Raw genomic sequence first — 25,207 nt, 5'->3', positions numbered from 1 at the left:
GAGAGGGACTGGTTACAAGGTTATGGAGTGACAGGACAAGGACTAATGGCCTTAAGCTAAAAGAGGGTAGATTTATATTAGATATTAGGAAAAAATTCTTCACTATAAGGGTAGTGAGGCACTGGAACACATTACCCAGAGCAGCTGTGGCTGTCCCCTCTCTGGCAGTGTTCAGGGCCAGGTTGGATGGGGCTTCAGGCAACCTGGGCTAGAGGATTCGTGCTCTATCGCCTACGGTGGAGGCAGCATACCTCCCTTATCTAAATACAAATGCTGAAGAACAAAAGAAATAAAATCACAGCAACCAAATTTGAGCTTATCATAGACACAGACATTGAAATATTTTACAGAAAAAAAATCAGAATTATTAAATAGTATCAACACACATCTGCTCCAAAAATAATTTAGAAATCCTTCCTACTTTTTTCAGTAACTTGCATAGTCATTAAAAAAACCCCAAACAATTATTTAACCTGATAAAAGCATTGGATAATTTGCTTTTCCAACACTGTTTAGATTCTGGGGTGTTACTGTGATCACTGAGATTACGAATGGTGAATGACAACTTGGAATTAAGTTAAAACAGAAAATACAGCATAACCTACCAGTTGCCAGACACAGGAAAAAATGCTGTGTGTCAAATGTTAACCAGAGACAAGAAAGGTACTAGTTATCAGGAAAAACTGGCTATAAAATGAAGAGAAATAAAAATATGAGAATAATCTGTAATTTATATCAACTAGTTCACAGCATTCACTGCAACCTGAGAGCATCCATGAAGAAAACGTAGAACATTTATTCAATAATCATTGACATGTGCAAAGTACTGCTTGCAGATAAATAACAGCCTTATTTATTGTTATTAATATGAACATTTGGCCTCATTTCTGTATTTATTTTCATAGAAAGTCTGTTTTGTCTGAAAAACCTGTTTTCTCTGGAATTCATTCACCACTACTTAGCTACACAGCAAGAAGATTATCTCCCCTTTGCCTACAATGCATTTCTTCGTTCATGAAAGAAATACTAGATACTACACTAAAGCATTCCAAGGATGAAAGTGGTCTGTCTAAAATAAGAGGAAAAAAATTTAGCTGCTTAGATAGACCCCTATCTAGTCTCAAGAAGAACAGGAGACTACGCTGACCTAAGGACCAGAGGAAGCAGGGGCAGACAGGCTCTGGCATAATCCATAGCACAGTCCCAGACAGGATTGGTCCCAAACAGCAGTAGGGATGAGGCCACACTGCTGGCTATGAGGAGGACTGAGCACACACACACAGACTCTACTGTGGCACTTTCCCATACCCATCTTATATACTAGTTACAGACATAAAAAGAGCTTGAAGGAACTGGTCAATCTACCAGCTTGCTCAGACATCTGAGCTCTTCAACCACCTGTCTGGGCATCAGCACCATAAGAAAAAACTGATTCATATTTCAATGCCAACCTCTGGTTTATGTTTCATATATCTGAAATAAGATCAGCCTGGACAGCAGAAAACACTTCAGTGATTAATTTTATTGATATAAAAAATATGCAGAATACTTCCCAAAGGTAATGGTAAAAGAGCAAGATAAATTACAATTTCCCATACTGTACATATACAGCAAATGGTTAATTCAAAACACATTTATTACTCTCCTATATGCAGCAAATTAGGAATTCAAAACACATTTATAACCCTCCTATTTTCTAATGAGGCTGCCATCTAGCTTTACCAAATTGTACAATTTCAAAATAATTATTCTGTACATTTTAGCCAGTCTATAAAATACAGCCTAGAAGTATGTACTTGCAAGGACATCTAAACAAACATAAAAATACAGAAGAAACTTCAAAAAATCATCTAAATCCACCCTGTGCATTGCTGCATTATGAACTGCACCTCTACCCCTGCAGAAAAGTCTTACCTTTCCTTAAAACTTCTAAGCTAGCACAATATTCCTAAGCAGTTTGTTCTATTGCTTCACTGTTTAGTTTGAATTTTTTCCCCAAAGCATAGCCTAAATATTTGTATGTGTAAAAATTAGGCCAATTGCTTGTTGTTTATTTCCCTCCTCCCCTGCCATCTCCACTGGACAAATATTGGTGGCCCTCTCTATAGCAACCTATTGCACAGAGCAAGACCTACGCATTTATCCCTACCATCACCCCTCCCTGCCTGGCTCCTCCACCTCAACCTTTGCCTCATAGTATATATCTACTAAATCTCTTCTTCATTTAATCAAGCTTAGTGTTAAAAGTGAGTTAAGACAAGACAAGCGAAGCACAGCCATACCTAAAATCTGGCATGACATTAACTTGCAACAGTTACCCTGGTTCTGTAACTCGGCCTCATAAATGGGTTCTGAAAAAATCATATTCAACCTCTACTGATGATCTACACAAGGAACCACTTTGACACAACCTGCTAGAATCTGTGTTTCAGATTGTGGAGGTTTAATAAAGGAATAAATGAATGGTGAAAGTAAACCACTTTAAAAGTTCCAGAAGTAATGCACAGATAGCCTAAATTGGGGGGGAACAGGGCGGGGGGGACTGACGCGTTGAGTAAGAATACTACTGTCCAACTCTATGCTGTAGTATGGAATAGTTCTAGTATTAGATGCAATGCAATGTAGAGAAGAGAGTTTCACAGGCAGAATCTTTCACTAGAACAGCTAAAGCCACTGGATCAGGAAGGAGGCCAACAAGATTCTGAGCACACAAGCTCTTCAGATCTGCATCAAACCCAACTCAAAGTAACCACAGGTCAGCAACAAGTACTCCAAGTTTAACGTCATTATGTTATGAGACATTCTGAATAAAAACAGTGGTTAGCACTGGGAAGCAAATATACATGCTCTCTAAGTATCCCTAAATGTATGTTATTACATCATTTTTCTACCAGGAAGTTTTCTAAAATTCCCAGAAAATACAAGGAGACTGGACAGAGCCAATTAAACTCTTGTTTCTGTGACTATGTCATTTGATACCCACACAGCAAATAAGCTAGACAAGAGAAATTAAAGAAAAGAAGCTGCATCACTTGGGTATGGATTGGGTGTGAAACAGCTTCTATCACTGCTCAGTCCACAGACCCAGAAGTGCCACTGAAAGTCCCACCAGCTCTTGCAGCACCCAACATCAGAGGCTGCTCTTGAGAAAACTCTGGGTCTCGTTTCTCACTTTGCAATTTGCAGGTTAACCTGTGGACAGAGCACAAGGCATATAGGAATTACAGGTTTCACTATGGCACGCAGGAAAAAAACCCAATCCAACAGCATAGACATACCATACACCAAAGAGATAACATCACCTGATCTTTAAACTGCTGTGCACGTACAGTTACAGCTATATTCTGGAGACGCCAAGCGCTTCATGGAAAGCAAACAGGGCATTCCATTTCTGATGCAGAAAAAGTTAATGATACACGTTATGACTTGAATATTGATGATCCAGTTCCTACAAAGTCGGGATACTCCTCATCCATGGAAATGGAAATGGACATTGGGTAAGCCCACAACATTCACTAAGGATGTAAGTGTGTGGTGGTTTTGGCTGGCATAAAGTTTATTTTCTTCATAGCAGCTAGCATGGGCCTGTGGTTTGGATTTGTGCTGAAAGCAGTGTTGGTAACATAGGGTTGTTTTTGCTGCTGCTAAGCAGTGCTTACTCAGAGCCAAGGCCTTTTCTGCTTCTCCCCCATCCCAGCCTGTCCATGGGCAGTAGGGAATGAATTCCTGGTTTTGCTTTGCTTGTGTATGCAGCTTTTCCTTTACTTATTAAAGTGTCTTTATCTCAACACGTGAGTTTTCTCACTTTTACTCCTCAATTCTCCCCCTCATCCTATCACGGGGGAATGAGCAAGTGGCTGTGTGTGGCTTAGTTGCTGGCTGGGGTTAAACTAGGACAGTCTTCTTTGGCTCAAAGGGCTCAATATAATGACAGCTCTAATTGGACCGTGTGCAGTGTGTTGTGGTTTAACCCCAGCTGGCAACTAAGCACAGATAATGATGGTAACTGTAAGGAAGACCATGACAAGGAAGGACAATACTCTCTGTAAGGATGGGAGAGTACAGACTACACAATGCATTTGTGCAAAGTTACAAAATAAAGGAGTATGTTCTCAGCAATTAGCGGTTCAGGCAGGTGCTGTAACAGAATATGGTGGAAGAGGCACGACTGTGTAGGAAAGCTGCCTGCACCAGAAGCAAGCAGTGACTGCACTGCAAGAGGGGCAAGAAGTAAATGAAGGCCAGGTCCACTCGCACAACAGTGCACGGTACACGTCTGCAGCTCCACAGCAGTCAGCACGTCTAACAGTCACTTTCAGCAGGCTCAACTTAGGTAAGACACTCTGCTTCTGTGACCCCCAGAAAGTCACAGCTTGCCACACCGATGTGCCACCATCAGCTCAGGCGTCTTCTGTCATGCAAGGTAGATACACCCTAAAGCTCTGACAGCACCTTTTCTTCTGGTCTTCCTCGCCTCTACAATGGCAGCCTTCGAGCTTCACTGAGTTTTAGCATTAGACAGACACTACGGTATGTCAGCTGACTACTTCCCTGTTTATTTTAAAAACCTGAAGGATTGGGGCATTTTAAGATATGGACTGATTACATGCATGTAACAAAGAACAAAGAAGAAGCCAGCATCACTTGAATTCAGTTGGGGGGATACTCATCTACTCAGAACAAGCAGGACCAGTAACTCTGAAAAACTACACTTGGACTACTGGTTCATCAATGAAGTTCTTTATTCTTCTTCCTTCTATTGCTAGGAGTTGATATGCTTCTACAAGAACACTGCCTCCTACCCAAGCATTTCAAAGGGGAGTTTACAGTTACTTCATTCCTCACCATTATTTTTGGTACAACTCCAGCTTCTGCCTTACTGTGTAAAAGGGAATAGTGCTTTATTTGAGTTGGCTGCCTTTCTCTGACAATTTTTAATATGCTGAAAGAAAGTGGGTGCCAAGATCTTTAAGAAAATCTCGGTATACTTCAAGCAGATGGAACTTTGAACGGAAATATTGTTCCTAGAGGCATATTCTGTTCTTGGCTAACAGCATCTCTTTGCTCTTCCTAAATACCAGTTTACATTTAACAATTGAAATTAATATCAACTCTGTTCTTCCACACTTATAATTTCAGAGAACAATTAGCCAGTCTTTCACTAATAGGACTTCTATGGTCTAAATTCAGTAAAATTCCTCAGTGTTTCTTAAGTAGGTTGTCACATTTTCTGTAGAAATCATTAAATTGAAAACTAGCAGTGATGTATGTAAATGCTACTGTGGGCATGACTAATCCACAGTCCACACATCTGTTCAGAATAACCAAGCTCAAAACTTTTATCCTGTCACTTTCTTCCTAATGGCACCTTACACAAAGATGAAGAAAAGATAAACTGTTCTGGCAAGCTTACTCCCAGATTTCCCCTTCTATGAGAGTTGTGCAGAACCTCCCTCCTATCCAAACTCGTGCCAAAACACTGGCATCTATCACATGCCAGGCAGAGGCGTGAGCTCCGTGCGTCAGACAGGGACAGCCAAGAACACCCATCTCCACAGACATGGGACGAGGCCAGAGCCAACTTGGGCAGGAAGGGCTACAGAACACTCACACTGTAGGAGCAGTCCTGCAATGTGACCTGGGTGTGACAAAGCACACACGTGTTTTTCCCATGTCTGATATGGTGGCACTGTCCTGCTCCCAGGTGCACAGTCACAGAACGTGGAGATCTGACATGAACCCACCAATGATGCCATCATTACATATAAAGATGCTATAAAGTACTTGCTACCTTGTTCCTGAATGTCTCACTGTATGTAATAATTTAATAAAAACATCTAACTAGACAGGTTTAGAAATTAATCAGTGTGCTTAAATGAAAAGATTTTCTTCTGAAAAATCTGAAACAACTGAAAGTGTCATAGGTTCCCCATTGAGGGTTTTCTGTCAACTGGGTAAGAGAAAATATTTTTAACTTGCACAAGTTCTTGTTGGAAAATATTTAAATAAATGCAAGGCTCAAATAGAAGTGAACTAAAACAACTCCTCTACCAATTCAAATTAACTACCATCTGTGTTAGACAAATCCATTATCACAGCTTTTGGGCATCTCAAGCAATTACGAACGAAGAGAACGCTCTATCTCCTTTCTCTTCAGACTGGTGACATTTTGTAAATCTAAAATTTGTAGAGTTAAGTAAATTGAGTTTTGGTTCTTAGAGAAAGTCCTGTACTTACATAAAAGGGAGGGAGGGAGGGAGGGAGGGAGGGAGGGAGGGAGGGAGGGAGGGAGGGAGGGAGGGAGGGAGGGAGGGAGGGAGGGAAAAAGGAGAGAAAAAGAAGAGACAGGCCACTAAACAGAGCCCCATCTTTATCAAAAATTGCCTCAGAACATAAGTGTGCATATAAAAATATTCTGAACTTGAGTGCCTCCTAAATTAAACACATCCTTTTCACAGGGCATAAAAAAAGGCTTCCTTATTTCTCAGCCTTCTCTATTCAGTTACTCAGCCATGCACCTAACAGTGACTTAGCAGTGTGTGTAAAGGCAAAAAAAGCCAACAACTGCAAATTAACAACACACCCCCTCCCGTTTTAAAGTTGAAAAAATAAAAACAGTATTTATTGCACACAGAGATCTCCTCTGGTGTTATAAGAGATTCACTCTTTCTCACGTTGATGGCAGATGCAGTAGGTGTATAATGTAAGCATCAATTTACTTATAATGTGTTTCTCTCTTCTTTGGAGACATCCTTACTGGCCTAAAAATTTCCACCTTCTCTGCTTCCTTCCTTTCTTTCCACAATAGGGGTACCTCCTTGATTGTAAATTTATTCCAGTTTCTCACTGGCTTAGGTTCAGCACTGATACTATGTTTACATCACTTCCATTAAGAGCTTTGTGAAGAGGCTGGAAAATAAATAAAGCTACTTTGCTTTCCCATTTGGTTGAGAGAACAATATTTAAAACTTCATTTATTTCCTTTCTGCAGGACAGAGATGGTATTTTGAAGTCAGATACTGTTTAAGGGAGAGGAATGAGGAAATTATCTCTGTTGGTAATAAAAGATGCCCCACTAATGCCCTGGAGCCTATATACCAGCTCTTCTTCGCTTAAGGCTAACACGCAGCAACCTCAGTCAGGTTGTCTTCACTTTCAGAAGTGTAAACAGATACATAACTGAAGGAACTTTATGGAATGTTATCTATTTCTTAATTAAGATTTGCATATAATACTAGTAAACAGGTGTAAATAGCCCCCATAAATAGTATTTATCAAGTATAAATTTAAGCTCATTCTAGAGCAAACCCATGCTGGTTTTGTTGCGTTATTCTAAACTCCTGCCAGTGTTCAGTGAGATAATTTACTTGCTCTCTGTCCATGAGGATGCTGAAAAACAGGAACCCAGTGCTTCTGCTAACATACAGAACCACAGTAGCTTTCCACACCTAAGTATATCATAGTGAGATGGATGAAAACTAACCTCATCCATAGCAAGAAAGCTTCTGTCTATATTCAGATACTGCACCTCTTGGCTACCTCAGCTCACTGAAGAATTTTCACTCGTTTTTCACCTCAGCTTTCTCCTCCACTTCATACTGTTTCAACCTCCATGCCCCCCCTTTCTTCCCACCCAAATTTCCTGATTGCCCCCCCAGTTTTACTCCTTTCTCTTCATCTCTGTCCCACCAGATTTTAAATGAAAACTTAACTACTTGCAGCTGTCTTGCTGTTCATTCTAGCTCTACAAAGTATTCTTAATCTCCTCTTCTTGCTAAACTCCTCTATTTAAGGCTACAATATCTATTATTCTTTGTGCATGGCCTAGAACACAGTCTATTATCAACTACCATATAAAGAGCTGTCATCAGCACTATGGTATATGTGTATTTCATGTATGAAACCCACGTTGCACATACACCCATAAGCACAAATGCACAGAAGAGATACTAAGTTAGGTAGCTCAATAAATTTTAAGAATTTAAATTCAAGAGCAATTAATTGATCCTAGCTTACTTATGCCTTTATCCTCTACGTTTCAGTGAAAGTACATTAATACAGTCACAGCATGTTAACAGGAACAGCTGTTAAATAATAAATGCCTTACTATATCGTTTTCAGCAGGTGCTTCAGCAATTAAACTCTGGCTGCTTAATTTCTAGTTCAGTTAGGAAAAATAACTATATCTTATGCCACCAAGTAAAATACTAGGCATTATCCAGAATAACAGAAACATCAAAATCAAGATATCCACTGTAGAGAATTACTGGTCTTTGTGAAGAAATGTGTGTCATCTCCTGGCTTCTCCCGGCTTCTCATGGCAAGAGCTCAAAAAGCAGCTCTTAGCAGAACGGTGTAGAAGTCTTTGCTGCAGATACTGCACATTATACCTCAACTGATGTCAGCAGATCAGCTCTTTCTCTATCCCACAACTGCCCCCCTTTCAGATGTAGTTATTTGGGAGCCACAGCACAGGTCAGCTGCAGACCCAATGAAAATCATTTCACCAAAACCTTCTCTATTTCTATTTTGTTTACGTCAATGCAGCCTCAGGCAGCAGAGCTCCTAGTTCTATGCAAGGGAAGTAGAGGCAACCTGCGGGCAGAGGCACGACAAAGGCAAGGACCCTCAAATCGCTCTCTAAGAATCTATCTGCAGTATCACTACAGCAGATACAACTTGAAACTATGTGCTACAGCTAACTCTCCAAATATTCCTTATTAACTTGGAGTAACGTTCAGCAGCAGCAAACCTTCAAAACCACTCAAGAATCCACAATCTTGCAAATTTCAAATTTTAAATTAGCTCTTAGCTAAACAACCTAAAATTAAGAGAAATCTGTATTTGAGAAAACCCCTACATTTGGTCAGCCTCTCGTTTCTTAAACATGAGAATACACTTGAATTACAGAATGTTGAACTATGAAGCATAAAAAAAACCCAGTTACTCCCTTGCAAGTGGAAAAGCCAGGTATCTTGACTACCTTAATGTATCCAAACAATCATTCAATTAAAAAAAAAAATCTAAGGATATAGTTAGGACTGCAAACATCCCCATAAAACGTTTGTATTATCAGCACAGTATTTTGACTTTATATTTTGTTAATCAAGTTTCTTAAATGCACTGTACCTTCCCAGTAATAATTTACTATTAAGAAGTGAGAACTATCAGCTTTCTTGTTTGAACAATAGTTATTCTGACTATTAAAGCTGTGAGAAACTTAATAAAATAGCATATATAGCAGACTGTAGTATTACCTTGTTACAGCTTGAAGTGTATTCACATGATCTACATCAGGACTGGACCATACCATACAACTCGACTCATTATTCTGATTAAGATAACTATTTTATTTCTCCACAACAAGATCAAAACACATGAAATATTAATTGCCTACTGAAATTATTTCCCCAATAACTGTGCACAAATTTCAGGCTTTTAACATGTTTTTAGTTTCCTTTTAAAGGAACATCAAAAAAACCTGATTTTTTTTCCTCATCAAGTATTAGCTTTTCAAACAATCAAACTCTCCTACTGAAATGCAGAAGTTTATCACACATCTGTTACAAGGACTGCATTCATTAAAGTCAGCTATCAATCAATCACTGTAAAAATTTCCTTAAAACATGCAACGTAATTTGCATAAAGCCCTGCTCATTGTTAACGAGTTCTAGTTAACGAATTGTTCCTTTCATGTCACACTGCAGCACCTCATGAAGAATTCCCATCATTTAAAACACCAGAATATTTGGCACTGATTACATTTTCTTACTCTGTGCTACACATGCTACGTGCCAAACCTGCAAACCTCCAGTTTTCTATGCAGTTCCTTAGCAATCCCAGGGATCTCTACTAATATTTTTATATTGGCAAGGAATTCTCTGACTGAGGTTGTAACTAGCAAAATTAGACGTCTGGAGAGACCTACTGCATTATGGAATACAAACTTTATTACATTTCCTAAAAAGGATCTGCAGCTGCAAACAGAAAGCGTTTCATACTTGGATTTTAAACTTAGCACGCTGAGGTGAGACTAGGAACAGCTCTCCTGACTCCTATGAGGCAGTCATGAGTCCCATCACAGCTAGGGGTGGTTTTTACACCCTGCTTTCAGTCACACAGTATTCCAAACAAATAAATTAGGTTCTGGGCCCCATGCTTCAGGAGAATAAACTCTCACATATGAAGCCTAAAGGCCATGATACAGTGGAACAACAAGGAGAATAAACAAAGTGGTCCTCTGAGCCACCAAGAACCAAGCTAACTCGAAGAATACAGAAATCAGCCCCACTGCAAGCAGGCTCACTCCTAGCACGAAACAGTACCACAGCCATGCTGCTGCTAGGGTGTGATCTGCCCACTCTGCACAGCAGAACAACACACCAGGTACACAAACTGGCTTGCTTTTGAAAAATACATGGCGATTTCTAGCGCTGCTGTACATTCTCTCATGCACAGACAATCACCAAATTGCTGGTTTAGGCTGTCCATGAAGTAAGCAAGACAAGCCTGCTTCAGATTACATCCAGTTCTTGCTTTCAAACTTCAGTTCTGTTAGGACTAGAACTATTTATATTTACTATAGTAAAAAGAAAAGCTTATGTTTTCCATACATTCCACAGCAACACAGAGGCTTCATGCCAGTTCCTTGACCGGAAACCTTGGCTACATTTTTCAGTAAACCAGGTAACACAATTGAAGCTGATTTATGGCAGTCATCTTTAAAAAAAGATCTGACTGATGTCGTCTTGTGCTTTACATGACAACCACCACCTGCACTGTTTCAACTATTCTACAGACCAATGAAACATGCGACTTTATCTGACTTACCTGATGCCCTCCTGGTGAATCGGTTTATTGCTGGAGCTGAAAGAGAATTAAGACATTTCAATTAGATTCTTTCTGCAATAGTCTAACATGCTTTAAACATAACAATACCACATTTCATTCAAAGCATGACAACTACAAAAACATGTTAACCATTATTTTTGTATCTTTATAGAAACCCATGTGAACTTCATACACACTTAAACTTTTAAGCAGTTTTGCAAGAGATATGGTAGATAGTAACTAAGCTTTCAAGATCATTTGCAGCTTAAGAGTTACTGTTACTGCTGTTCAAGCCTGGCTGTGAAGCATTTAGATCTGAATTTTTATTATTTATTGAGAGCACAGAAATTGGCATCTTGCAAACATGCATGGATTAAAACAAGATAAAAAAAAAATTACATTTACAAAATATACCTATTAGAAATCTGGCACCAAAGATTCTCCTATAGAGGAACAGACCAATTTGCAATCCCATCTGAGAGATCAACTTTTGCTTTGACTAACCTTTAAAACTCCTTGGGTAAGTTTTGGGCCCCTCACTACAAGAAAGACATCAAGGCCCTGGAGCATGTCCAGAGAAGGGCAACCAAGCTGGTGAAGGGTCTGGAACGCAAGTCTTGCAAGGCACAGCTGAGAGAACTGTGACTGTTCAGTCTGGAGAAATGGAGGCTTAGGGGAGACCTTACTGCTCTCTACAACTAGCTGGAAGGACGTTGTGGTGAGCTGGGAGTCAGCTTCTTCTCGTGGATAACTAGTGACAGGATGAGAGGGAAAGGCTCCAAGTTGCAACAGGGGAGGTTCAGGTTAGAAATTAGGAGAAATTTCCTCTCAGAACGAGTGGTTGGGCATTGGAACGGGTTGCCCAGAGAGATGGTGGAGTCACCATCCCTCAGGGTGTTCAAGGAAAGGTTGGATGAGGAACTTAGGGACATGGTTTAGTTACTAATAGAGGTGGTAAGGGGACAGTTGGACTAGATGATCTTGGAGGTCTTTTCCAACCTTAATGATTCTGTAATAACAATGTCCCTCCCTGTTTTAAGTGTAAATGACTGTTCTATCATGCTGCCATGGCATATGTCCAACTGTGGGCTGCAAACACTGGGAGTCAGTCTCCTGTCTTATTTTCAACTGGGAGAGATCACAAAAATACATCTGCAAGGACACAGTTTTGCCAATATTTCATTTCTGGGTTTATTACTTTCTTCAAGAGCTACTAGAGATAAAACAGATAGAAATAAAGTTTTATGTTTTGCCTTCAAAATACAACCATCAGTCTCCTTCTAATTAGGATAAACACTGAACTTGAACTCTTACTTTCATGTGATACATTAACTGCTGGAATAAACAGTATGAAGAAAATCTGAATGACCTAATTTCAAACGTGGGCAGCAGCTACATTAAAAATGCATGCCCTTACAGTGCTTATTAATATTCAACCTTAAAATTTACTCTTAATATTTACATGAAATTGAAAAATGAAAACTATTGGACATTTTTTATTTTATTCCATTTAACTTTACATAGGAGTCATGCATCATTTCTTTAACACCAAAGCCAAAATAAAGAGGGCGAAAATTGCTGAGAAAACAAGAGAGACAGTAGCAGCTTGAGATGCAAACTGACTTTTTATTCCTTTAGGGGGGAAAAAAAAAAAAAACAAAACCAGAACAAAGGTACAGTTTCTGAACCACAGCTACTGATGGTTTGTGCACACACATACAGTAGCAACAAGTCCAAGTGGCAAGAAACACACTGGGAAAGCTGACTATAGTGGTCTGGAGTACTGGTCACCAGCAAGGAAACCTCTGGTGAATAAGCTATCACACACCCCAAACATACATATAAGCAAGAATAACATAGCCAGCAGCCGTTATATTTATACATTCTTATTCCCACAACATTTTTCTATTTAAATAAAATCTCAAGTCATTTAGACACATTTTTTGTTAGACTGGACATTGTATTTTATGCAACCACTGTTTTGTAACATGGGGACAGTTTCATTCCTCAGAACTGTTCATTCCGTCACTAGTGTTATGAGCCAAATTCATTTCGGGACACTAGTCATGTCTGTCCCTCTCAGATGGCTGAGCTGTTACCTCCAGCAAGTACATTAACAGGAATTCTCAGCAAATTTCCTCATCTAAAAAAAATTTATTTTTTTTTTCTTTTTTCTAAATCTGACGTATTTTTAACAAGAAAGCATAAAAGAATGCTTCGGTCCCATTCAAAAGCTTTCCTCAAATTGAGGAAGGGTTATTTGGCTTTGATTGTCAGTTCCGAACATCATCTGTAGATAGGAAGATTTAACTCCTCTGGACAGCTACCTCAGCACATTTTACCAACACAAAAAAATCGTGCATTGAAAAAAGAACATCTAACATAAACCTAATTTGGAGGCTACTTCTCTTGGAAAGATGTGAAAGGACTGTCCTTTTCCAGCTATATATTTCTAAATTCACTCTTTTATTTGGCTGCAGGGAGCTGATTTTACAAATTATTTACTGTTGGGGAAAAAAATAAAAATAGCAAGAATGACAGAATTCTGACAAGCAACTACTTTTCAGCTCATGTTAATAATCAGCAGCAACCAGGCAAAGCCTTCTTCCCCAGACTGGGATTTCATGAAGGTCATCCAAATGTGTTACTGGGAGATTTAGAGGCAGCACCCATAGTGCTTTGTTATGCAGCAAGCCAAACTACTCTCTATTTCTCTTGTAGTAAATTGCAATACTGTGCCCAGAGAGATGGAAGCACCAGCTCACAAGGAGGTCTCAGAGAATGATCAATTCTACAGAAATTCAGCTGGTATTTTCACTACAAAATAGATGCATGGTCAGTCAGGTCACTTTGATGGCTGGCAGGATAAGCATAGTGAGGTGGGTGAAAGAATGTCTAAGAGGCATTTTGCTGAAGGCATAAAGAAAAAAAAAATATCTTTTGTAAAATGTTGGGAGGTAAAGTCTTAGCTCAGAAACAAATTGACAAATCAACAGTGGAAATATTCAATGAGGGATATTAAACACTCTTCCTGGAGCCACAGAGCATCAGGATCAGCAGAGAGATTTGCAGGGGAGAAGGACTACTTGTTCTCCCTGTGCTTATCATCTTCCCTGGACATCTATTTTTAGCCACTCTCCTTACGGAGTTCTGGTCTTGTCTGACTCTTAGGTCTGGACCAAGATAACTGTCCTGATTCACAAGACTCAAGTGAAAGCAGAACACAGATAAGACACAGTCTTGGCATCCAGGTTTAACTATGAGGGCAGTTTGGAAACCCTGCTCAGAGGCCACCCGAGTATTGCACTTACAGCTGTGTGTGCAAACCCTGAGCCATGTGCAGGCACAAGAGGAGGCACTTGGCTACAGCACTTCCCACCCTGCTGCTGCAGTGCTCCCCAATGCCCCTGCTCAACCCTACCCTCCCAGACATGCCCACAAGTGGCTTCTCAGGGCTCTCAGTGCCTGCCTGCAGGCAGAGCAGAAAGCAAAGCTGGCTGTCAGGCTCCACTGGCTGCCCAAGAACAAACCCAGGCAGCCTTGTCAGCTACCCCATCCTGCCATTCAGAGAGACCTGGACAGGCCAGAGAGTTGGGTGGGAGGAGCCTAGAGGAATTCAATGAGACCAAGTGTAGGGTCCTGCACCCTGGAGAGGAATAACCCCGAGCACCAGTACAGCTTAAGAACAGTATGGCCAGCAGGTAAAGGGAGGTTATCCTGTCTTTCTGCTCAGCCTTAGTGAGGCCACATCTGGAGCTGTGTCCAGTTCTGGGCTCCCCAGTTCAAGAAAGACAAGGAACTCATGGAGAGAGTCCAGCGGAGGGCTACAGAGATGATGACAGGACTGGAGCATTTCTTGTATGAGGAAAGGCTGACAGAGGGTCAGACTGGAGAAGGGAAGACTGAGAAATGATCTGATCAATGCTTATAAATATCTAAAGGGTGGATGTCAAGATGATGGGCCCTGACTCTTCTCAATGGTACCCAGTGGCAGGACAAGTAGCAATGGGCACAAACAGGAACACAGGAAGTTCCATCTCAACACAAAGAAAAACTTCACTCAGAGGGTGACGGAGCATTGGGACAGGCTGCCCAGAGAGGCTGTAGAGTCTCCTTCTCTGAAGAGACTCAAAACCCACCTGGACATGATCCTGTCCAACCTGGTCTAGTGGGGAGAGTGTGGAGTAGATGATCTGCAGAAGTCCCTGCCAATCCCTATCATTCTGGGATTTGCAACCCCTAGCAAGATCCCGCATGCATCACTACTGACACACTCCAGTTCACAGCACCACAATATTCCAGTGAGGGTAAACTCAGGAAGGGAATGGGCTTGAGACAATACTTATATGGCTATCACAGTTAACCCTACAGCAAAAACATAATTTAACTTAAAGGTTGTAGTGAAATTGTGCTGAGCGTTGGTTGTTCAGAATGACTTGCTGGAAAAAACCCGCCTACAGTAACACTGGTACACACACACCACCTCCCACCACGCGCTCGTGCAAAATGTAAAAGAAATAAAAACATAGATTGCAAAACCTCATCATTACAAAATAGAGGGCTTTTTCCCAATAAAGGTCAAACTAGGGTGCAGATAAATTCAAAAATTATGCAGTGACATTTCATCTGTTTTACAGTAAGTCAGCGAGCGCTGCACCGCAACCCAGCACGGTACCGCTGTGCAGAGGAGCTTGTGTCACTCCAATATTAAACATGACTCTTCATGTTCAGTTTCTCTCAACCAGAACCGATTACAACCATACATAGGGGAAAATTAATAAAGACCCAAAAAGAGAGAAATATCCTGACCAAGTTTTGAAAAAATTAGCACTTGAAACTGTATAAACTATACATCCTTACGTGACATATCACAATTGTTTTGCTGTTAGCACTACACAAGAGAGAATTCCACTGTCTGAGATGCTACCTGCTGGTAACAGAAATACACATCTGCGAATCATTGCTTAGATGTCTGTACAAAAGTACAGCTGTTAAAGTATTCTGGCTATATAGATCAAGTAAATAAATAGAAATCATAGATAGTGATCAAAAGAGGTTGAAGTGATTTTACATGTATCTATTCACCTAGAATGTAAGCTGTAAAATCAAACTACATGAGAGACTCCACCACTCGATAACCATCTAACCATTGCTCTTTTCCCCACTGTATTTTACCACTCATACAGCTTTTTAATAAGCATTAACTAGTCATCACAACAGCCCTGTGAAACACATAAAATTACACTGCTTTTTTGATAACTACATGAGGAAATTTTGGGTCTATGGGGTTTTTGCAGAGGACCAAAACTGAGATAGTAACACTGAGAAAAAAAAACCCTAGCTAGGCATCCTCTACACAGTTAACTTGTTCTGATAGCTTGAGCTGTCCCTTTCTGCAAACATACAATTTAAGTGCTCAAAGTCAAGTTTGCTTCAGAAACTGTCAGAGATTCTTGTGCCATTAATGTCACCTGGGATAAGAAGCTAAACACATCGCAGACATTAGACATGCAGCCTTCCTAAGAAGTCAGCAACTGTCAGCCTGGGATTTAACAAGAGGTTCTTCTTATCAGGGGCTGCTAAGGATGCGCTCAAGCACTCTCTGACAACCAGATCTGTAAGCTGGGCCTTCTGCAGGTCAACAAATCAAGTCAAATAGAGAATCCAAGGCCATACTGCAGAAGACATAGGACCCCACACGTACCCAAGCCAGGGTGAACACACCCAGCTCCCTGCAGCAGCTCTGGCGTGTGCTCAGGCCACATTACAGCAGCTCAAGGCAGTGCTCTTTTAGAGCAAAATACACAAAAGCAGAATACCTGCTCTGGGTGACGAGGGCTGGCAGGAGATTAGTGATTAATCTTCAGTATTAGTAAAAATTAGAATACTTTCTACACGACCCACTTTCAATTAGCCACTGTAATTTTTTCACAGGGCAAAGGGCTAAACCCCCTTTAAGAAAACCAAGCAAACACAAAAAAAATCAATTCAGCCATTAAATGTCTAAAGCTCTCAAATTTGGCAGTCCATTACTCGTAATGCCCAGCTCTATATACAGAGGAGGAATACCACTGATGCATCTTACAGGGCAGAAACAAATACCTGCACAACACTGTGTCATACTTGCACATGGATGCAAACATGGCAGATGCAAATGGCCCAAGTGAGCTTATGAAACAAAAGTCAGAGCCAAATCATACTTATTTTTTTTTTCTATCCTACTGAGGGCAAAGCAGTGTTAAAGCTCTGAAGGACCTCACTGAGGTTAGTGGGTTAAACATAGCCCTAATGAAAAGAGTCCGAGAACTGGATCTTAATGCACCACATGATCTTAAACAGTTATACTCAAGTGACTTCAGAAGAGTTATTCCTGGTTTACACATTTTTTTTCATTACATATCTTGAAATCCCAGGCCAAGTTTCAATTGATGAGCATCATGGGCACTACAGGCCCCACCTTTTCAGTTCCAAGCTCACCTACTCCAAAGAGGTCCAGCAACTTTCAGAAATACTTTGAACTATTCCTATTGCAATCACATTCCTATATGATGCAAATTAGCATTCACTTGCCTTCATAGATTATTAATAACAATAATCTATGATCAGAACAGAAGAAAAATGAAACCTAAATGAACACATCCTGGAATGCATTAAGTCCCAAATGGATGAAAAATAGTTAAATACCCACTACCTGGGACAATGACAGACTGGGACACCATGGATTATAATAATAAATAGCAGTTATCTGGAGCCCCTCAATTTCCTTCCATCACAGGAAACTTTCACTTTAGTCCAGGATTATTCCAGGTAGAAGGATTATTTCAGAGCACTCTCAGGTTGAGACAGACATAAGATAATACAATTATGTAAATGCACCTTCACACTAATTAAGACCTCACAAAAATCACTACCAGTACGAGGAGCGCCAGCACAGACTATCCACAACAGGCAATTTACCAGTGGAGAAGTAACAGCTGATTGTATTTATAATAGGAATCATAGCCAAGGTCAAGGTACATGGTCTTTTCTTGCTCAGGCTCTCTAAATATTAAATCTTAGTAGAATACAGATTTAGGCAGATGATAAAACCTAGCTGTTAAATGAAATTATGTAAATCATATAATAAAACCGTACAGTAGAGATCTCTACATATTCCTTAATAAATTTATTACAGTTGGAATAACTTTAGAAACAGTTCACTCTGAAGAGCTATTCTTCCTAGCTATCAGACTCCGGCTGGTACACACACTGACAGTCTGAAGAAATGACTGTGACAAAGGAAGGAGTTGTCAGGTCTGTGGAAAACGGTTCTCGTCTTTTCTCTATGAAAGGCTGTGATGTCTGTGAGGAATGAGGGGATGAGCCCAGAGAATACACAACTATTATTCAGAAGGCAAACAAACAGCCCTTACAACACACTGCTTAGGTAGACCGTGTCTTATCTAGATATATGTGTTCCAATTTCAGGAAATGTAACAGCAGCATCAATATTTTAGTGATGATTGCCCTCGCCAAGTAAGTCTCAAAAGATGATTTTTGCAATAAGAACAAAATTTAAAGCAGCACATAGGCTGAGCTGTTACACAAGGAGAAAGGGTAAACCACTGCCACACAGGTGCACGCTCTAAAAACACCTAGCCAAAGAACCTGAAGGGTTAGACAACATCACTGCCACAGAATTCCCCAACAAACAAACATTAACACTTCAGGAGAATCTGAAGTTCACTCCAAAACCCTGATTTTCCTTGGTGGGGAAGCCCCACTGCCTCTCAAAGGGTAAGATCCTCACACAGAGGGATCTGGCTCCACCCAAGGAAGGATGCGTTGCTGGACTGCGTTTAAAGTAAAAGCTTTTAGGAAAAGTGTGCTCCCTAAGGAGTCGTAGCTGCTATGTACCCAAGGAAGCAGAACACACACATCTACATACATTCAGAATTCATACAGGCAGAATGCAGGAAGTGAGACATGAAGTAAATGCATGCCTTCAGGGAGTCCCACAAACTGAGAAGCTCAAGATGTGGAAGAAATGAGGCTACAGTGGTTTTATTTACGTACTACTGGGAGAAAGTTGGCTGTTGCAAGAAAAGAAGATGTTGGTGAGAGAAAACACCTACATCAGATAGGATGCTGTAAGATTATTTTTTTAAATCAAAAATTTTATGTACAGATTTTAAAACCCAATGTACCACCAAAAATACATATATAATTATTCCTATTTCTGAAGTTACTAATGTATCTGTGAAAGAATAAAAATATACGGAAACCAGAATATTCTGTTATCCCCATTTTTATAATATGCAACAAACTAAGTTTACAAGAAGCTATAGTCCTAAACACAGTTAGTCAAAACTAACTTTTCAGGTTTTTACTGGGTCTACAGATTACTTTCATTTTGCAGTTTGGAAAATCGGTTCCATTGCCCTGTAGAATAGTTCTACAAGAAAGCTCGGAAAGCCTTATAGTCACAATAATTTGAAAACTGCACCAGGTAATTGCCTAATTCTCCTTGCAATTTAGCTGTGGAGCTCATGTTTCCAGAGTTGTTTGCTGGTACACTAGGAACAGCCCTTTCCAAACCCAACACCATGCACTTCCAAGGGCTGTAATAGGATTGTGTTATCTCCCAGGATAACCAAAGAAAGTTGTGGTGAAGAATCCCAGTCATGTATTTTATTCTTACAAATACATAAACTACCATAAAAAAATAATTTTAAAAAAAGGCTGCAAAAAAGAGCACAGAAGAAAGCTGCTGCTCTTCACCTATTTAATTCCACCTACTAAACATGTATCTCCCAGGTGATATACACGAGTTGCTACTTAGAACTAAATGGCAAACTCTCCAACCTCACCTCTCTCTGATGACTATAGAGTAACAAGTCACAAATTATTTCTTCAAAATCCCAAAGCCTGACATAGTAACTCACATAAAAAAGCTGAAGATTTTCAGAAAATTAATTTATTGATTATTCAGATGTCACCACACAATAAGATGAATTAAATACAAGGATAAATACCCCGGGATTTGCTTTGCTGAAGATGAAAACTCAGTACGCGTTTAAACACACCACTATGGTATCAGGAAAACAGCAGTGTTAGCAATGGAGTCCCTGAAAACATTTAATAAACAGAGAATCTAATACACTTTTTCAGGATCTTTACATTGTTTTCAGGTTATAATTAGTGTTGATATTAAATATATTTGTTTATAAAATGCTACTATGGAGCAGCACACTTTCATGTTCATATTTTGACATGGACATCCAGCCAGTTGCTATGCTGTAAGTTGGCTGGTTACTTAACTTGTCATAACACAAACCTCGAAAGAGGCAAAGAAATCTTCCCCACTTTATCAGTTAAGAGATTTCAGCTCTTATGAATAATTGATGCTGCATGTAATTACTAACACTGAAAGTCAAAAGATGAAATGCCTGTCTGATGTGTTAGACCAATGACCCAACACGGTGGAACGGGCTGTCACAGCCCATTAACAGGAATGAAATGCTGCTCTTGGAGAGCAGATATTTACTTGTCCCTCCCAAGCAGCTCATTCAAGATTTGGGCTTTAAAAATTTTTTTTAATCTATGAATTTTTTTGAGATTAACATCTCATGTTAGAAAAATTCAATACAGCAATGCTTTCACTTAACACTTTTGTGTTCTGTAATGTGCATTGTGTTACAGTGCCACGTGTGACACCTAGCATGTTTCTCCTTCCAAATTCATCCTCATCACTGCTTGCAGCCAGCAAGTCACTATCTCATTAAGAGTAATCAGTCACCTAGATAAGAAAACACAAAAAAAGGCTAACAAACAGAAATATCCCAACGTTCACAGCAATATTTCCAATCCTTAGCTAACTTGTGAGTCTGCCACAAGGTTAATTGTGGAAGAATTTGTCCAGGCACAAGCCAAAGGCACGTTACCTGTGCAGAAGTGCTGGCCTGCAGTGCTGCTGCCCTCAACCCCAGGTTACACACAATGTATGATGAAAACTAATGATGTGTATATGAGAAGGTAACTACCCACTAGAGAGATTATATATATATATTTCTAAAGCAAAAAGGGAGTAAGAAATTATGCCTAAAAATACCTATGCATGAGGAAGGTCAGTCTTCCTGGACATGGCCTGGTCTATGAAAATCCCAAGCCTTCCCACAGAGCCAAAATCTGAGACCTGGAGTGCTGCTTTTGCTTGGTATAGATCCCATTTTTCTTTCACCTTCTGTTTTGCACAATTCACCAAACTGCCTATTTCTGCCTCACAGAGTGGGCTGGGTTTTTTAGCTCGTTTACTTTAACATGATCACTATACCTCAATATTACTTGCAGTAATTTATTACCATCTCCAAGGAATATTCTGCTGTAGCCATAGCATAGTTTACAATTGCTACTAAACCGCTTTCCGATACAAAATGTCAGCAACGCTTTTATCTTCTACCATCTGTAAATGGCTTCTTTCCACTTGAAATCTCAGAAGCTATTTTAAGAATATTATGGTTATTTGCTTTCTAACACTGCAGCGTAGGCGTTTAGATCCAATTTCATGTTCTTTTCTGCTTTCTAATTTTACTGCCTGAAGCATATTTACTAATGTATGCATGTTCCCAGTCAGAATGGGAGAAAAAGCGGTCATTCTGCCAAAGCTCTACCAACAATGCCCAAATCAGTTGGGTGGTGCTGCTCATCTGTAAAACTATCAAACCAACATTTTACTTGTCATCAGGCTTCAGGATCACCTTCTCATAAAATGATGAATAATTTATTCCTGTCCACAAACTAGACCGTCCAAGGTTCTACAGGAGTGACCTGTTCTCCTGAATTCCTGGTAGCCAACAGCTTCCCTTACCTATCACACAACTGTGCTTTAGGCTCTTTACTTTTACATTTTATTTTTTACAAAAATTTTAGTCTACATTTTTTGTCTCTTGACAGTACCTGCAAGTTATATTTATTACAAAGGAATAACATTGCAATCTGATGGTAGTGGGTTGGAGAAGACGTCATGGCTGTCAGTATTCTTCTCTGAGGGAGTACACCTTTGTGTAGAGTTTATAATTATCACATCTATTTTATATGGTTTAACAACTGTGAACATAACTGCTTTTTCCCATACACATTCATACTACCCATGTTTAATCCAAAGCCTCAAACCCTTGAAGACTCAGAGTTTCCTACTATTATTCATGTTTTTGTCACTTTGCCATGGGGTTATTACAACAAATCCTACATGGGCAAACACCATTAAAACTTTCTGAAGTCAAGATTTTATACAAAGTCTCTCTCTACTTTCTAGGACTACCTTGGCAGAAACCTGTGCTACAAAGTACTTTGACGAAGCAACATAATCAATCAGTACCATCTGCAATTTGCACTGCCTGCTTGTTTACTTCCCAGTGAAATTAAAGATTTTGTGTATCTTAAGAACATTACATAATTAGAGGGAGTTTCTCTTGCATTCATGATAATTCATTCTTAGCTGGTGAGACCTAAAATAGATGATTTTGTTAGCTTTCAGATCATGAGGCAAAGCACATTTTCACACTTGGTTTTTTGCTGCGGTTTAAGTTGGCAGGCAGCTAAACACCACACAGCCACTCACTCACTCCACCCCCCAGTGGGATGGGGGAAGAGAATCTGGAAAAAAAATTAAAAAGATAAAACTCATGGATTGGGACAGTTTAATATGACAGAAAAGTGAGAGAATAATTAACAACAACAATAATAATAAAAGAATATACAAGACAAGCGATGCAGAGCACAACTGTTCAGCACCCACAGAACACTGATGCCTAGATAGGTCCCAAGTCATGTTCCCTGCTCCTGACCAGCGTTGCCCCAAGCTATATACCAAGCATGATGTCATATGGTATGGAATATCCTTCTGGCCAGTTTGGGTCAGCTGTCCCGGCTGCATCCTCTTCCAGCTTCTTGCATACCACCAGTCTCTTCACTGACAGGGCAGCAAGAGAAGCTGAAAAGTCCATAACTTGGAGTAAACATTGCCTAGCAACAACCAAAATATCAGTGCGTTATCAGCATTAACCTCATCTTGAATCCAAAACACTACAACACTAGAAAGAAAATTAACTCTATCCCAGCTGAAAGCAAGACATTTTTAGAGAAATGCTGAGAGATGTACCTCATCAGAGACCCCAGTGACTCTAAAAGGAAAGCAGAAAAAAAAAAAAACCCCAAAAAAAGCCCAACCCCCAAGTGTTATTGCTTCAATATAATAGGAAGAATGGGATTGAGACTTTTTTAGGACAAAAAAAAAACCCAAAACACACCCTCCCCCCCCCCCCCCCCCCCAAATACATATAAGCATCTAAACAGAAAAGTCATGACCAACAAGAGAAGCATCATTCTGTCCTTAATCCTACCATGTAAAGAAGCTTGCTGGTAATAGCAATGGGAGGATGGTGCTTCCTGACTCCATCATGCTGACTGACAAAATACCTAGTGCAGTCACAGGCAGAGCCCATCACCTGCTTTCTGGTCAGAGATCTCACTTGTTTAACAGCCTACAAATACATACGTCCCAGCACTAGACAAACTGTCCCTTGTCTGGCAGCCAACAACCCCAGCCAGTGAAACAGCACCACAATGAAAAAGTCCCAGTGTGCTCCCACCAGCTAGAAACACATCTGCTGAAGTCACTTAACTTGGTGGCTGACACCTTCCCTAAGCTCAGGTCCCACAGATCAGTGTAGATTCTGAAAACAGGTTTGGGATATTTTAGGATTTTGTTTTTCTGCTTCTAGTAAGTCCCTGTGCTCTTAAGCTGCAGCCCTGGATAACACCAGCATCATAAAAGCCTGGACTACCAGACACTACAGTGTTGAGATTTGAGAGGTTGAGCCAAAGGTTGAAAAGGGAAAAAAAACCTTTACTATTCACTTCCATATACGTTCAATGCTAAATTAGTGGAAGCAGCTGTCAGGGATTACGGTGAAGCTGTCAGCCAAAGCATCCTTCCTCATTTGGCCTCTCCAGTTCTCAGGGGCAAGTGAATGAAGCACAGCTGGTCTGGTAACTGCACTCACTTCAGCACGGGCCTTAGGCACCCTTGCGATATCCGCTCTCATTTACTCTTGCAAGCATGCAGGACAGCATACAAACATGACTCCAGGGAGAAGGTGGAATACAGATTCACCTTTAATAATGCAAGCCTCTACCTGCCTTTCAGACAGTCAGAAGATTACTGATGTTTCACTAACTATAGAGACCCTAGGCATGATTCAGGCTGACCATCATGTATGGCTTGATGAGCCAAGGAAGGTAGCAAGACAAGGCCACCAAAGAATCCCTGGTGACAGCAATATCTAAGCAGTTCCACAAATCTTCAGAGGCTTAACTCTGAATTAGCTGCACACTGGTCTGTCAACATGGCACTGGTAATACAGGTGCTACTGAAGACATTATGAAACCTGCCAGACCAACTGAAGGACTGCAGATAATGGCAAAAATCCATCGACAACGATCTACTGTGACTTGCAATAAAACCAAATTACTGTTCTCCCTATTGATAAAGAACCACATAGATAGATCATCCTGTCAACAGCCACAGAAACTTACATAAGCAAAGTTATCTAAAGTGTTTTCGTTTATCCAGAAGGGCATTGACTGAGGATTTTACAAATGACACTTCCCAAATCCCACAGCTGGCTCTCAGTTTCCCCTGAACTGGGCAGGGAAAGAATAACAGCAGGTAGTGACAACCACTCTCTGAGTGACCAGGCAGCACTCTTTTTTGTGCCCATCACCTCATGATGGATGGCTACTGAACAAAGGGCAAACAGAACACGGACCTCATCTCCACAATCACCGTCACAGTGATCCTGAAAAACCTCCCTTGAACGGCTAACTCACGGTTGTGGAACACAATGCCCTATTGTCAGCTAATGTACATGCCTGCATGTCTCACAAATGTAGACATGCAGACATGTTGCACCTCACACTAATACTGAGCACAGCACAGCTTTTGTCATGCACTCAATCTTGATAAAATTGTGCTGGCATTTGTATGACCATGATCAAACCCAGACCCATGCTGCTGCAGGTTATTGTCCCAATGCCAAGACACAAACGACAGCAAACAACAGAGCATATATATGGCATAATGTCTTTGCTTAGGTTCTTCTCCCAGGTCTGCACTCATCTCAAACCGTTTTTCTTCTTCCATGGTAACAACTGAGAACTTCCCCAGAACACTCCAGGATGTAGCCCAGACTACACAGAGTCAGTGTAGAGAATAAACGATGAGCTCAGTTGCCTAACTTAGTGTGGACATTTTTATGCCCCAAAGGTAAAATTTATGCATAATAATAACAAAGGCTGTCACTTGAGCCCCTTTATAGATCTGGCCTTTATTCTTAAA

General features: G+C 40.3%; 1 protein-coding gene across 2 annotated transcripts in view; it reads right to left on the bottom strand.

Annotated features, from left to right (window-relative positions):
• PRKAR2B (protein kinase cAMP-dependent type II regulatory subunit beta) overlaps nucleotides 1–25,207 on the bottom strand; it is a gene marked incomplete at both ends in the record, with an annotated part of 87,391 nt that overhangs the window by 44,578 nt on the left and 17,606 nt on the right. For both annotated transcript variants that reach the window (XM_084268484.1, XM_084268485.1), the window contains one exon: nucleotides 10,831–10,866. In XM_084268484.1, coding sequence (XP_084124610.1) covers nucleotides 10,831–10,866 — 36 coding nt within the window. The remainder of the gene's footprint in view (nucleotides 1–10,830; nucleotides 10,867–25,207) is intronic.

The sequence above is a fragment of the Gallinula chloropus genome, assembly GCF_964237585.1.
Source record: "Gallinula chloropus genome assembly, chromosome: 1".
NCBI lineage: Eukaryota > Metazoa > Chordata > Aves > Gruiformes > Rallidae > Gallinula > Gallinula chloropus.
The sequence above is the reverse complement of the archived record's forward strand: the minus strand, read 5'-3'. Positions and strand labels throughout refer to the sequence as shown.